This window comes from Myotis lucifugus, unplaced genomic scaffold, assembly GCF_000147115.1.
Source record: "Myotis lucifugus unplaced genomic scaffold, Myoluc2.0 scaffold_105, whole genome shotgun sequence".
NCBI lineage: Eukaryota > Metazoa > Chordata > Mammalia > Chiroptera > Vespertilionidae > Myotis > Myotis lucifugus.
In genome coordinates this window covers 1,125,913-1,142,385 of record NW_005871153.1, presented here as the reverse complement: position 1 = coordinate 1,142,385, position 16,473 = coordinate 1,125,913, and the positions used below count along the sequence as shown (strand labels likewise).

The 16,473-nt window shown below is 42.0% G+C and overlaps 1 protein-coding gene across 2 annotated transcripts in view; it reads left to right on the top strand.

The window, feature by feature from the left end:
• IQCG (IQ motif containing G) overlaps positions 1-16,473 on the top strand; it is an 85,192-nt gene that overhangs the window by 13,932 nt on the left and 54,787 nt on the right. For both annotated transcript variants that reach the window (XM_023757339.1, XM_023757338.1), the window contains exons 4-5: positions 2,857-2,985; positions 8,473-8,554. In XM_023757339.1, coding sequence (XP_023613107.1) covers positions 2,857-2,985; positions 8,473-8,554 — 211 coding nt within the window. The remainder of the gene's footprint in view (positions 1-2,856; positions 2,986-8,472; positions 8,555-16,473) is intronic.

The window sequence follows — 16,473 nt, the reverse complement described above, 5'->3', positions numbered from 1 at the left end:
CCAAAACAGTTAGGGCTCCATTGATTATTCTTATATGCATGCATACAAGTCCTTCGGTTGATCTCTTACCACCCCCCCTCAACCCAGGCTTCCCACTGTAGTTTGACAGTCTGTTCAATGCTGCTCTGCCTCTGTATCTATTTTTGTTCATCAGTTTATAATGGTCTTTATTATCCATAAATGTCTTTATTATCCATAAATGAGTGAGATCATGTGTATTTTTCTCGGCTTCCCAGAGGCCGGCGCAGACTCGCAGGGGTCGTCTCAGCCTCACAGGGGCTGTCTCAGCCTCACAGGGGCCGTCTCAGCCTCATAGGAGCCGTCTCAGCCTCACAGGGGCTGTCTCAGCCTCACAGGGGCCGTCTCAGCCTCTCAGGGCCGTCTCAGCCTCACAGGGGCCGTCTCAACATCACAGGGGCCGTCTCAACCTCACAGGGGCCGTCTCAGCCTCCCCGGGGCCGTCGCAGCCTCGCAGGGGCTGTCGCAGCCTCGCAGGGGGTGCTGCATCCCACGTTGGGGGTGAAGGTGCAAGTCAGAAGCTCCTCTCGCTGTCTCTCTTGCTGCTCCCTTGTGTATCGCTGATGCTGGAAGTTTCTGAGAGCAGTCTTCAGGTGCTGGACATCATACTTTAACTGGTCAACACGAAGTTTGGCATTCTGTCTTTTGTTGGGCAGCTCCTTGCTAGACAAAATCTCCAGGCGTTCTTGCTGGCTGAATATCTAGTATGCTTGCTTGGATTTCGTTTTCTACTAAGTGCACAGACTGCTTGTCTGCCGTCTCCCAGTGTCCCATGTGAGACTGGATCTGGTGGACTTTCTTGTGCGTTTGCTGGTACAGCGGTTCCATGTCGCCGGTCCAGCTGGGTCCGGCTCCAGCTTCCTCCGAACCTGATTCTGCTTCTTGAGTGTGTCCCTTATATATGCGAGGAGTTGAAATCTACAGTTTGTTGGGTTAGGCTGCAAAAGCGCAGGTGGTTCCTTTTGTGCCACTGGCACAGCTTGGGTGGGGATGTAAATTGAGTAGGGCGGGGTCTCTGGGAATCACCAGGGCGGAGCAAAGAGCAATGGTGTCTCCGAGACTCCTCGCCTCTCCGTGACTCCGCGTCTCCGCGTCCCCGAGTGCCGGCGAGCAGCTCCGCGAGAAAGCCACCCTCACTCTCCGACCCGCTGCAAGGCCGTCCCGCTTCTCCCCGTAGGGGTCTGGGACCTCAGAATCCCGCCCCAAACAAGCTCAGTGGACTCGAGAGTTTGTAACCCCTTCCGATTGAAAAAAACTGCACATCCACTTGCAGCCCGCCTGGCGCTCGACTCCGTACCTCTGTTCTTAGCACCTCTGTACATCCTACTCAATCTCAATGCTCTTCTTTCTTTCCTTTCTAGTTGTAGAGCTTCCACTGGGCCAGCTTTCTCATGTTTCTGAATGATAGCTGTTTGTCTTATAGTTGGTAGTTTCAATGTTGTTGTGGGAGGCAGCACGCACAGGTCTGTACCTTACGCTGCCATCTTGGTTCTCCTGGGCTTTCTATTTTTAATAAGATAATTTCAGATATAATTGAAGCCTTTGATCCCAGCACTGTCGTGCTTCCCCCACAGATAAACTGTCTTCTGAATTATTCTTTTGCAAATTGTGATACTTTAAAAAATATTTTTATTAATTTCAGAGAGGAAGGGAGAGGGAGAGAGTGATAGAAACATCAATGATGAGAGAATCATTGATTGGCTGCCTCCTACACACCTCCAACTGGGGATTGAGCCCGCAACCTGGGCATGCGCCCTGACCGGGAATTGAACTGTGACCTCCTGGTTCATAGGTTGATGCTCAGCCACTGAGCCATGCCAGCTGGGTGTGACTCTTTTGTTAGGTATGTAAGTGTATTATTAAGCAATACATATAGCCCTGGCTGGGTAGCTCAGTTGGTTAGAGTGTCATCCCAATATGTGGGTTCAATCCTGGTTGGCCGGGCGCATGCAAGAGGCAACCAGTGGCAGAGCCAGCGTGGCTCAGTAGTTGAGCATCAACCTATGAACCAGGAGATCACGATTCGATTCCCAGTCAGGGCACATATCCGGGTTGCGGGCTCGATCCCCAATGTGGGGTGTGCAGGAAGCATCCGATCAATGATTCTCTCTCATCATTGATGTTTCTATCTCTCTCCCTCCCCCTTCCTCTCTGAAATCAATAAAAATATATATTAAAAAAAATAAAAGAGGCAACCAATGAATGCATGGATGAGTGGGGCAGCAGATGGATGTTTCTTTTCTTTTTTTTTTCCACATTTCCAACCCATCACTCCTAGAATGTGGGTTCTTTCTTTATTTATTTTTTCTGAAATTATGGATGTTTCTTTCTTTCTCAAATCAATCAATAAAAAACAAAAAAACAATATGTATACTTTACATGTTTTTAATTGTACATTCAATGTTTCTCAGTCCTTGGTATGTAAACTTTTTCAGGTTAAGAAAGTTCTGTTTTATTTCTAGTATTCTAAGAGTTTTTGTTGTTTGTTTATAAATAAGTGTATGTTGAATTTTGCCAAATGCCTTTTCTGCACTTATTGCAATGATTATATGGTTTTTCCTCCTTTTGCCTTTATTAATGTGATGAATTCTTTAGTAGATTTTCTAACACTAAACTACATTGGCATTTCAGAAATAATTCCAACTTAGATATGATGTTCCTTCTGGGTCTTTCCCCGCCCCCCCTCCAGCCCCCCCCCCCCCCCACTGGGAGGAGAGGGGGAGTATAGGGGGAGGAGATGAGATCTCCTTCTGGGTCTTAACTTGTGTGACTTCTGTAGCCCTTTGTGAATGTATTGAAATATGAATCTTATTAACTTATATTTTTCTCTCCTTACAGGCAATTTCTCAGTGATGTGATTGCAGATACCATGCAGGAGTTGCAAAATTCAGGCACTTTCAACAATCTCCTGACATGTTTGAATGAAGAGAGGGAAAACAAAACGCATTTCTATGATATCATTGACAGGTCAGAGTAAAACTAATTTTGTTTTCTTTGTTGCATTTTAAAGTGCTATAAAACTTACCACAAGTCCTTGATTTCTAAAACAAGTAAAATTTGTGCTTCTCAGGGAGGATAGATAGAAGTCAGAAATTTGGGTTTTATTCTTAGTTCTGCTCCGACAATAATTCAAGTTTCTGGGCTCCTGTTATCTGTATGTACAATATACCAAGAATATTCTTCCTATCATATAGTAGTCTTTTTTTAAAAAATACATTTTTATTCATCTTAGTGACTCACGCACAGCAAATTGGAAAGAAGTTGCATGTGAAAACGTATTCTTTTTTAAAAAATATATATTTATTGATTTAAGAGAGGAAGGGAGAGGGAGAGAGAGAGATATCAATGATGAGAGAGAATCATTGATTGGCTGCCTCCTGCACACCCCCAACCGGGGATCGAGCCACAACCCAGGCACGTGCCCTTGACTGGAATCGAACCCGGGACCTTTCAGTCCACAGGCTGATGCTCTATCCACTGAGCCAAACCAGCCAGGGCTATAGTAGTCTTTCTTAAGACTGAGTTCACTGAAAATTCCTGAACAATAACAAGTGACAATAAAAAGCATGTTGAGGGAAGTTTACTTTTCCAGGGCCTTTCAACTAATTCCAAAGATTTTCATTGCTTTAAGACATTCAACGCAATCGAAATGCTTTGGGACCAAGACAAAAGTCTCTTTATAAGAACCCTGAGTACTCAGAGTGAGAAAGTGTTGATCTTGTCTGCATAGGTGGAATTGTTTTTCCTTGAATTTGTTACTCTTCCTTTGTGCCTTAGTATTGGTGATAAATTCAGTAGTGGCGTTATTATGAAGATTAGATTAATTTATACATATACAACACTTTGGATAGTTCCTGGCACATAGTTAGTAAATGCCTACTATAAGTTTATAATAGCTACTATTATAATAGCTACTATTATAAATTTAACAGTTATAGTTGGCAAGGAAGCACGAAAATGAGCAGTTGTATACATTGCTGGTGGGAGAATAAATTGGTAAAACTTTAAAAAAGTTATTTATGAAAATGAAAAGATACACACCTGATTTTAATTTTATACTATTCACTATTACATATGTACTGGTCCATAACTTATTTAACCATTCCTTGAGTTTGAACATTGAGCTTGTTTCCAAATGTTTGCTATAGCAAATAATGTGTCATGTACATTTTTGTATGTAAATATGCATCATCAAATGTCTGAATCTTTTATTTTTCCATTTGGTTGACTCAGTATATGTGGAATTACAGAATCAAAGAGAGTCTATATTTTGATGGATGATATTATGAAACTGTTAAAAATATTGCTTACAAAGTCATAATAACATGGAGAAAATATTTGTTACAGTTTTAAGTAGAAAAAGAAAGGTTAGACATAATTTAGTATTATCACATCTGTATAATAAAATTAACAAAAACATGTATAGAAAATGAGAACTGGAAGGAAATATATGCCAATGTGTTAACACTGGGGTGTTTTTACAAAGCATCTTTTTTTCCCCTAAATATTTATTTTTATTGATTTTTTTAGAGAGAGAGAGGAAGGGGGGAGAGAAAGAGAGACAGAAAAATTGATTCATTGTTCCATTTACTAATGTGTTCACTGGTTGACTCTTGTATGTGCCCTGACCAGGAATGGGAGCCACAACTTTAGCATATCAGGATGACACTCCAACCAACTGAGCTACCCAACCAGGGCCCAAAAACCTTTTAATTTTTAAGTATTTTCTCAATTTTCACTTTATTAAGGGAGAAAATAAATGTGTTAACAGAAAAGCTAAACAAAATATATATACCCTTTTGACCCAGCATTCCTACTTTTGGAAATCTAGCCTATAGGAAAAAAAATTAGATATATATGCAAAACATTTATTGCAGCACAGTGCAAATACCTAGACATAGCATAAATGTTCTTCAATAGGGGAGTACTTGAATGATTGTTAATTTTATAAAATAAAAACATACAGCTATTAAAAAGAATGAATTAGAGTTATGATTGATTGAAGGAATGTTTCTCATATATAGATAAGTGCCAAAAAGTTACAGTATTATGTATAGAGCATCATTCTATAAAGAATACCTGCTCATTCACATATTTGCGAGCACAGAGAAAGATGTGGAAGTATATATACATCAAAAGGTTTGATATTGGTTACCTCATAGGAGTAGAATTGGAGGGGAGAAGGGAGATGGCAGATTGTCTATTTTTCCTCATATATTTCTATTCTGTTTTGAAATATTACAATGTGCACTAATTGTATATGACCTTCCTTCCCCTCACACACCCCTACACCTCACTCCCCCAAAAGAAGTTTCATAAATAGAGGGCTGAGGGGAGAGGGATGAAGAGTGAGTGCAAATGAGTACAGAATTTCTTTTGGTGGATAATGAAAATGTAATTTTGAAAAAGCTAATCAAGTAAGAAAAATAATAAATATATGTATCATTGAATAGGAGGGAGAAAATAGTCTAAAACTCAATGTAGACAGTTTGCCAGTGATTGATTTTACATATGATTAATTATAATGATTTCTTTTCATTTTTTCTTCTAGTTAGATAGGCATCAATTTAGATTAATTTAAATTGGAAAATCATATCTAGATTTGGGCAAATCAATGACAAATGGTGTTTAGTACTTTAAATATTGTGTGATTGGTACTTTTTTTTTTTTAATATATTTTATTGATTTTTTTACAGAGAGGAGGGGAGAGAGATAGAGAGTCAGAAACATCGATGAGAGAGAAACATTGATCAGCTGCCTCCTGCACATCTCCCACCGGGGATGTACCCGCAACCCAGGCACATGCCCTTGACCGGAATCGAACCTGGGACCCTTCAGTCCGCAGGCCGACGCTCTATCCACTGAGCCAAACCGGTTTCGGCTGATTGGTACTTTTAAAGTCACATCCAATTTAATGATGGGTATGAGTTAGACAATTTTCTCTTTAGTTTTTTTTAAAAAGAGTTTTATTGAGAAGTTTATATACTGTTAAAAAGTTACTCTGACACTTGTTAAAATGGTAAGGAAGACTTTATCCAAGACTATTGCAATAGGTGTCAAAACTACAGCAATAGGGGAGAGAGATTGGGCTCAACTGTGAATGCAGCAAAGGCATCTGGGGATGTATAGCCAGTGAGAACAGTGAGGGGTTCAGTGGATGGAAAATTCCTAAAAGGAGGTATAAAGGGTAGGGGATTCTTGCTAAATTAACTTAACAGGATTGTTGCTGAAGATAGACCAAGGGCTTAGACTCAAGGGTGGGGAATGAAGAATTTGAGCAAATATCCAGGGTGATCAGATGTCAACAAGGGTGGGGGATTCTATCTAAACCAGTGGTTCTCAACCTTCCTAATGCCGCGACCCTCTAATACAGTTCCTCATGTTGTGGTGACCCCCAATTTCATTGTTACAAATTGAACATAATTAAAGCATAGTGATTAATCACAAAAACAATATGTAATTATATATGTGTTTTCCGATGGTCTTAGGCGGCCCCTGTGAAAGGGTCCTTCGACCCCCAAAGGGGTTGCGACCCACAGGTTGAGTACTGCTGATCTAAACTGACTTTGCAGGATTCTTGCTAAAACTGGGTTATGCAGGTCCAGCAAGGATGAGAGGGGGTGGGATGGCATCCTTATACACAGAAGGCTCCTCAGAGCCTCCTTCTCTATTAGGCCTTGATCTTCCCCGCCCCCACCTCCACCCCTCACTCCCCCCAAAAGAAGTTTCATAACTAGAGGACTGAGGGGTGAGGGATAGAGAGTGAGTGCAAATGAGTACAGGGTTTCTTTTGGTGGATGATGAAAATGTTCTGGAATTAGATAGTGGTGATGGTTGCACAACTGTGAATAAACCCAAAACCACTAAATTGTACTGTTTAAAAGGATGAATTGTATGGTATTAACAAAGACTCTTTCCTTGAACTAATCAGGCTCCTCTGATATTTTTGTTATAGCAGCCCGAGCGAGCTAAGGCAGTTGTTTAGTTTTGTTTATCTTTATGTTGTTTTATTATTTTGTTTGCTTGTTTTAAACTTAAGTACTGAGTTTGAATCCTGCTGTGCCGTTTACTGTTCATAAGAGTGTGAGGTCTGTGTCTTCTGAGAGATGGATGCCAAGATGAGATTAGTCACTTGAGTTAAAGAAAATGGAAGGGAGCCTTCAGACCCAATGCTGGACTGATCCCAAGTGAAGGAGAGGGGAGGTTGGCTGGAAGAGACCGCCTGCGGTGTAAGAATGTTGGGTAAGGTCATCAGGGAGCCCTTGAGCCAAAGTCAACCATAAGAAAAGCCCTGGTCTCTCAGGAAGGGCCTGCCCTTTATCCCCGCCAGATTTAAAAATTGGCTGGGAGCAGTCGGTGGAGTGTGAGGCCTCAGAACACACAGAGTGAAGGATCTCAGAGCCTTGAACTATGTTTGCTTACACTCCCTGTAGTTGGAGGTCTGCGAGGCACATTCTCATGTCCACCACAGCGTTACCTCAGCTCTCTATTACCCTCATTTGTCAAATAGGGATAATGATAGAGACTACTCATAAGGTTATTGCAAGGTAAGAATATGTGAAGTGCTCAGAGTAGAAAAGATTCTTTTTATCCTCTTCCTGTATCTTCTCCTCTTAGTTTTCTCAGCAGTAGCTATTTTATTTTATTTTTGGGGGGTGGGTGGGAAGAAAAAGGGAAGCTTTTATTTTTAAACAGAAGAATGCCAGTTCATAAATGGAGAAGGAATGATAAAATTACAAATTCACCACTTTTGCAACTTTTTATACTGAATAATGATTCAGTCAAATGTTAGCAATGGTACTGAAAACATTAGGTAAAAGGTGCTTGGGAAACAAGATATTTGCATGGTGAGAATGTGCCTGTATGATAGAGATGTGGTGGTTATCACCTTAACTAAGAGCTTGAACTTAGAATAAGTAATTCAGCAGCAACAATTTTAGATACAACACTGATAAGCCAAAAAAAATCCTCCTTCAAATTAGTAAAATAAATCAGTCTTTTAAAAAGTATCACTGAGCCCTGACTGGGTAGCTCAGTTCATTAGAGCAGTGTCCTGATACGCCACGGTTGGGGGTTTGATCTCCAGCCAGGGCACATACAAGAGTCAACCAATGAAAGCACAGGTGGGTGAAATTGATGTTTCTCACCCCCTTCTCCTCCTCCCTCCCCTCCCTCCCTCCCTTCCTTCCTTCCTCTCTGTCTCTAAAATCAATAACATTTTTTAAAATGTTTTTTAAAAAACGTGTCACTGAAAGTGTGCTCCATGGACCAGCATGATGAACATCACCTGGGAACTTGTTAGAAATGCAGATTCCAGGGCCCCACCCCAGACCTACTGAAATAAAAATCTCGGGGAGAGCCCAGGAATCTGTTTTTTAACATCCAGGTGATCCTTGTGCACATTGAAGTTTGAGAAACACTGCTCTAAACACAAATCATTCTTACTTCTTCTAGGGAGGAAAAAGGAAGAAAACGAATAAAATCTCTTCAAAAAGAGCTTCATAATGTCAAAAGAGAACGGCAAGTTGAAGTACAGGTAAGAATTTCCTGGGCAACACCAAAAGTTACTGAGCTAAAACTGCGGTATAGAAGCCATTTTTCTTAAGCCAAGTTTTGTATGAAAAGTTGCTGTTTCTCCTGAAGAGAGTAACTAGAGAGTTGGTCTGAGATGTACAAGTATGTCCAGAATAGAACTCTGGGAGACCCCAACCTTCTGGAGCTCTCAGTCAGCCTTACCCCTCCCATTCCACCCAACCATCCCACTTACTCCTTCCCTATACGAGACCTTATCTCAGGCAGTCTCATTCCAGCATACCAGATGGGAGACTATAGTCCTTGGTAGGACATCAAGCACATTACGAACCTTCTTATACATGATGGTTAGGGTTTATAATGACATATGTAGTGTATTTTTAAAAATTTATTTATTTATTGAATAAAGAGAGAGAGAGAGAGGGAGAGAGAGAGAGAGAGAAACATCAATTAGTTGTCCCACTTATTCATGCATTCATTGGCTGATTCTTATATGTTTCCTGACCAGAGATTGAACTCATAACCTTGGCATAGCAGGATGACACTCCAACCAACTGAGCTATCGGGCCAGGGAGGGCCATTTATATTGTATTTTAAACTAGAGGCCCAGTGCATGAATTCATGCATGGGTGGGGTCCCTCGGCCTGGCTGGCAATTGGGCCAATCAGGGCATCTCGCCCAGTCCTGATTGGGGCTGATTGGGGCCGGCCGGCTGGGGGGAGGGGCTCTGGGAGGTTGGCCAGCTGGCCAGGGGGGAGGGGCCCGAGGAGTTTGGCCAGCCGTTGGAGGTTGGCTGTGGGAGCACACTGACTACCAGGGGGCAGCTCCTGCATTGAGCATCTGCCCCCTGGTGGTCAGTGCATGCCATAGAGACTGGCCAACCGGTCATTCTGGTTGTTCTGGTCATTCAGTCATAAAAATCGCTTAGGCTTTTATATATATACTAGAGGCCCGGTGCACAAAAATTTGTGCATTTGGGGGGGCGGGGGTTCCCTCAGCCCAGCCTGTGCCCTCTCGCAGTCTGGGACCCCTCAGGGGATGATCACCTGCTGGCTTAGGCCCGCTCCCGGAAGATTGGGCCTAAGATGGCAATCAGACATCCCTCTGGCAGCCCGGCAGCCCTCAGCGGATGTCCACTTGCCAGCGGGGAGCAGGCCTAAACTGCAGTCGGACATCCTTAGCACTGCTGAGGAGGCAGGAGAGGCTCCCACCACCACCGCTGTACTGGCAGCCATCAGCCTGGCTTGTGGCTGAGCAGAGCTCCTCCCATGTGAGAGCACCCTGACCACCAGAGGGCAGCTCCTGCATTGAGCGTCTGCCCCCTGGTGGTCAGTGTGTGTCATAGTGACCGCTCATTCCCAGTTGTTCTGCTGTTAGGGTCAGTTTGCATATTACCCTTTTACTATATAGGATAGAGGCCTGGTGCACGGGTGGGGGCCGGCTAGTTTGCCCTGAAGGGTGTCCCGGATCAGGGTGGGGGTCCCGCTTGGGTGCCTGGCCAGCCTGGATGAGGGGATGATGGCTGTTTGCAGCTGGTCACACCCCCTTCAGGGTGGGGGTCCCCACTGGGGTGCCGGGCCAGTCTGGGTGAGGGGCTGAGGGCCATTTTCAGGCTGGCGGGTGACTGAAGCTCCCAACCTCTCCTTTTTTTTCTTTTATTCTGGGATTTATTTACCTTCTATGGCTGTCACTGGAACTGAGAGCCGGCTTTAGCTCTGAGGCACGGCTCCAGCTCTGAGACCTCAGCTGCTGAAAGCAGGTATCTGGGTTTGTTTGGCTTCTATAATTGAAACACTGTTGCAGCTCCAGCTCTGAGGCCCGGCTGGCTGAAAGCAGGTTTCTGGGATTTGTTTAGCTTCTATAATTGCAACATTGTTTCTTAGAGTGCAGCTCAGAGGCCGGCAGTGGTAGGCGGGGAACCTTGGCTTCCTCCATCACTGGAGCAAGCAAGCCTCCTGTTCGCTTCAGCTGCCTGGCTGCCGGCCGCCATCTTGGTTGGCAGTTAATTTGCATATCGCCCCGATTAACCAATGGGAAGCGTGTCGGAGGTATGGTTAATTACCATGTTTGTCTATTTTTAGATAGGATAGATACAGAGTGGATTTACTGAGTTTTTATGGTTATTAGGACCTAACCTTATATCTAATTTACCTCTATAAGAAAATGCATCCAAGTTTTAAGCAATTGACTTACAAAGTAATGTTTGGGCTACCACTTAGGCAGTTAGAAATTAGTTCTACTAGAATGACGAACACTATTAGCAGTTTAGGGAGTTTAAAAGGATGGCCTAATTTCAGCTTATCATTACCTAGCTATTTGGACAAGCTTATGCTTCATATCAGGGAATTGTCACTATTCTCTGCATGGAAGTTAGACGAATATTTAAAAATATATTAGGAAGAATTGTCTAAAAAAGGCCACTAGACTTTATTCCAACGTACATACTATCTTTAAGTCTTCTGAACAAATTGCTTCCCAAAGAGTCAAAGGGCATGAAGCTGGATGTCCTGGAACCCTATAACCTTATTGCAATGGTAAGAGGACCTTCCCAGTGGTGCTCAGTGACTTTGAGTACAAACTCTTGCCCTTTGACTCTGCTAGTGCCTTACATGTATTCTAGTGCTGGATGGAAGGCATTCTGTACCTCCTCCTTAGCAGGGGCTAATCATGACATTTTCCCCTTAGAATTGGGTTCACGTGAATGTCTAGACCAGTGATGGCGAAACTTTTGAGCTTGGCGTGTCAGCATTTTGGAAAACCCTAACTTAACTCTGGTGCTGTGTCACATATAGAAATTTTTTGATATTTGCAACCATAGTAAAAAAAAAAAAGATTTATATTTTTGATATTTATTTTATATATTTAAATGCCATTTAACAAAGAAAAATCAACCAAAAAAATGAGTTTGCGTGTCACCTCTGACACGCGTGTCATAGGTTCACCATCACGGGTCTGTGGGTAACCCTATCAGTGGTCAGCAAACTGCGGCTCGCGAGCCACATGCGGCTCTTTGGCCTCTTGAGTGTGGCTCTTCCACAAAATACCGATTTCTGCACATGGGCCACGAAGTTTCAATCGCACTGTACGTGCACGCCCGCACGTGGTATTTTGTGGAAGAGCCACACTCCAGGGGCCAAAGAGCCGCAGTTTGCCGACCACTAATAAGTCAACTGCAGCACTAAGAATCCCTCACCCATTTGTTCTCCATTCAGCAACCCCATTTTCTTTTTTTTTTTTTTAATATATTTTATTGATTTTTTACAGAGAGGAAGGGAGAGGGATAGAGAGTTAGAAACATCAATGAGAGAGAAACATCAATCAGCTGCCTCCCACACACTCCCCACTGGGGATGTGCCCGCAACCAAGGTATGTGCCCTTGACCAGAATCGAACCTGGGACCCTTCAGTCCGCAGGCCGACGCTCCATCCACTGAGCCAAACTGGCCAGGGCCAGCAACCCCATTTTCATCCATGGTCACTGTACTTTGGGACACTCAATGCTATCCTGGAAACTTTGCATGATATCCTAAAACAGGCCTGAATGACTCCACCCTTCAAGCCATACTTGTTTTTTCTCTAGCCACCCTATTACTACTTCGCATGTTACCTGGCTCTTTTCTTCACTCAAGCCCCTCACCTTTTTTAAAACAAATCCTCACCTGTGGATATGTTTTGTTTTTCCTGATTCTAGAAAGAGAGGAAAAGAGAGAGAGGGAAAAAAACAACAAAAACATCAATGTGAGAGAGAAACATTGATTGGCTGCTCACCCCGACCGGGGACTAAACCACAACCTAGGTATGTGCCTTGACTGGGAACCGAACCCGCAACCTTTTTGGTGTACAGGACGACGCTCCAACTAAGTCACTCGGCCAGGGCAGACCCCTCAGCTTTTTGCACACTTTGATGACTAATTTCTTTTTGGGGGGCCAGGTTGAGAGAGTAACAAAGAGAATACGTTGAGATACTCTAATGATCTCTGTGGTCCAAAATGGATTCAGGAATTAAATGAAGATATAGAAAGCATGCTTACTAAATTTGCAAGCAACTCAAAGCTGGTATGTGATAAATAATAGACATTAGAATTAAAGATCCTGTTGATTATTAGAATTTTGAACTGATTCCAAAAAGAAGCAAATGTGAAACTAATATCCCTAGAAGAATCTTCTAAGTTGAGCATTGTGAAGACCTAACTTGTGTTCAGCAGTATCATTAGAGGTTTAGCCAGGTTGTAACATGAGAATCTGAATTTAGGCCCAGCTTCACCACTAGTTGTAGCAACAGCCTTGACTGCCTACCCCTGTCTCTTTAAACTTCTCTGTCTTCCTTTCATAGTTCTTCCTTCTTCCTTCTTCCGTCTTCCTTCTTGTCACCAGAGTCTTCACAATATGACAACATATTACCATACATTCTGAAAGCATTTGGAGTGCTTTCTCTTTGTTTTGGTTACTGAAATGTGGCACTGTGGGTTTTGATCCAACAGGGAAAAACCATTCCCCTGTCTTCTATTGTGGTTAGACAGCTAGAATAATGTGTACAGTTTTAGGCATCACATTTAAGGAGGAGTTTACTTAGAAGAGATCAGCCAAGACAGTGAGGTGTGTGGAAACTTTATTACAAAAGGAAAGAAAAAAGGAAATTGGTACTATTTTATTTATTATTTATTTTTATTTTTAAATTTTGTTTTATTGCTTAAAGTATTACAAAGAGTATTACATATGTCTCTTTTTTCCCCCCCTTGACCTTTCCCCGGCCTCCCCTATCCCCCAGTGTCTTTTGTCCATTGGTTATGCTTATATGCATGCATACAAGTCCTTCGGTTGATCTCTTACCCCCCTCCCCTATCCCCCCCCCCCCCCCCCAGAAATTGGTACTATTGGAAAGAAAATAGTTCAAGTGGAAGTGGGTGGAACTGGAGTCTGAAACTTTAGAATTTGGTCTTGATTGGGTTTCATCTATGTCTTGTAACGGTAGACTCCGTTTAGCTCAGACTTCATTCATAGACTCTTAGAGAATCAGCCAGCATTTTTAGTGATAGACAGACAAATACAAATGTTAATTTAACACACAACTGTATTTGTTTCTGTGGCTGTTATCACTTTAATAGGCCACATTCCCATTTTCCTTTTTCCATCCAACCACAGAGGACAGCCTGAGTTGTAAGACAAATTCCAACTTCTCCAGACAGTAGCTTCCAAAAATTCCAGGAACCAGTACTCTTGTCCCCACTTTATGTTCAATTATGAAAACAGACACTACCATTAAAATTCTTTGGCTCACAATAATGTGCAGCCACCAGAGCCTTATTAACTTTCATCGGTCGACTCCTTCTTTCCACTACTAAATCATGCTTCTTTGAATTCAAGTAACAATTCCAAAAGTCCAGATCTGAAGGCAGCTTTGGAAGTGAAATTTGGTCTGCTACAAAACCCCACCAATACGCTGTTCAGTCCACAGACCCTGACTGCAGGGAGAGCTCCAGACACTGTAGACAACGAGGGTTATGATGGTGAGTGGTGATGAAGGCAGATCTTTTCTTAGTGAGAATCTCAAAAGGAAATCATACAATTCAAGGCATTTGGCCTGCAATCCACTGCTTCTCTGTTTTGCACACTAGGAAGACGAAGAAGTAGAATGATGCTTCAGTTCATTATTAGTATGTATGCCTTGGTCATGATTTTACAATCACTGGCCTGTCAATATTATACATTCAGTATTCCTCTTCTGTTTCCACACTGTTGCCATGGAAGGCCATACATTTGTATAGAACAGAAATATAGAGAGGAACTCAGGGTTATCAGAGGCCCATGGTAATAACAAGAAAACCAGATGCCTTTGACTTGGCACAGTGTAACTGCAGACCAACGTCGTATGACCTTATTCACAGTTACATAATGTAATGCCTTCTGCTTGCCATGGACAGGAACTCCTAGAGTTTTAACTCTGCATTTCTGATCCTCATATTGTTGCTCTGGAGGACTTAATGTTCAGTTTGATAAAGAAACCTGACCAGAACATTCTCTTGAGTTTTTGAAAGTATATTTTTGTATGGACATTATTTAACATTTGTACTCCATAAGCGTCTATAGACGCAAGCGGCGGACCTTTTTTAATTAAATTCAAAAAATCGTGGCAGTTGACTGGTTAAAGAATACCTACCTGTTTAACACTATTAGATTCTGTGAAAAACAAGACTACAATTATTTATGTGGACTGAAGTTTTTGGAAAAGGTTTTCTGGATTTAAGTGATATATAAGCTGGGCCTTGAAGAAAGTCTAAGCAATTAAGGTTAAAGGATCCCAGTTGATGAAGAAGTGAACACGTCACATTTTACTTTAACTCAAGACTTCCTACAGATTCAAACTTTATCACTGACTGCCATACAAGTTGGAACTAGAAGAGAAGAAAGAAGAAAAATGGAGAAGAATGGAGAAAAGTGAGGAGAGTGTAGAGAAGGGAAGGAAAAATTGAGCCAAAAAAGTCATATATTAAAATTTATTTAATAAGCATTTATTGTGCACCTAAGTTGTGCCAGGAACTGGCAGGATTTTACAGATGAGAAATAGTCTTAGAGAGGTTAAGTACTTTGCCCACAGTCCTATAATTCATAAAAACTTATAAAGTACTAAGTATTATCAACTGGGCTTGTAGCATATTCTCTGCCAGAGATACTCTTTGGAATCCTCTGATACAGTTGGAATAATTGCTATACAATTGGAACACTTCCACAGAGTTATATCAAGAAGTTAGGCAAAACAACTTGAAGAATTCCTTCCTGACTAATTTTATGGTTCTTTAAACTGGATTTGCTTTTCATTATGGATTATCTTGACCAATTTCTGCTTCGTTTCTTCTTCTAATACTTACTTAGAACTAATTCTGCCCAGTTTACATGGTAAGATTAAAGTTGGTTGATAATTGGGGAAACATAGATCAATGAGTAAAGCCATGCATTTTTGTTATTAGTTGTATGCTTGCTTGTTGTACTGTCGGCTAACTCTGATTATCTCTCTGTGAAATTACTCACACTTCGTCTGATTTTTTTTTCAATCAGATGTTACCACCCTGACTAAAACTCTTTCAAGGCTTCCAATGGCACCCGGAATAGAATTCAGACTTTATAATATGCCTCTGAGGTCCTGCAGGTCTTATTCTTACTTGCCTCTCCAACCTCATCTTGTCCCACTGTCAACTCACTGGACTAGAGCCTCCAGAATGTTCTTTCGGTCCCTGGAATACATCTAGGTGTTTGCTGCCTCAGGTCTTGGCATGCTTATTTCCTTTTCCTTAGACTTCTCCTTGACACCACTTTTCATGTGACAGACATACTTATCCATCAGGTGTCAGATTTAACATTCCTTTCTCAGAGAATCCTTTTTAGACAATCCATTCTAGTATAGGTCTTCCTTCTTAGTTTCTCCGGCCAGTTGCCCTATTCTTTCATAGCATTTTGCACCTTTAAAATAGTTTACACATATTTGTTTGTTTCCTTTAACCACTTGTCTACCAAAAGATTGTAAGCTTTATGATGTCAAGGACTATGTCTAGTAAGATCTCTACTATTTATTTAGTGTGGTATTGAATAAATACTTTAAAATAAATATTGAGACCTTAAAATTGCCAACTGCTTTGTAACCTGCAAACAGTTTTCATACATATTCTCAGTCCTTATAGTCACTTCATGAGATATTTCAGGCAGGGTAGATGTTAATTTTCTATTTTACAGAAGGTAAGTCTTGGAGAGCTCAACTCATTGGCCAAGTTCACACAGCTGAGGGCTTGGGGGGAAGAGTGGCAGGTCTTTTGACCATTAGACTAGTGCTCTTTCTACCAAAAAGAGATAGCAATGGAGCCCTGGTTGGTGTGGCTCAGTTTGTTGAGCATCATCCTGTGCACCGAGAGGTCACCAGTTTGATACCCGATCA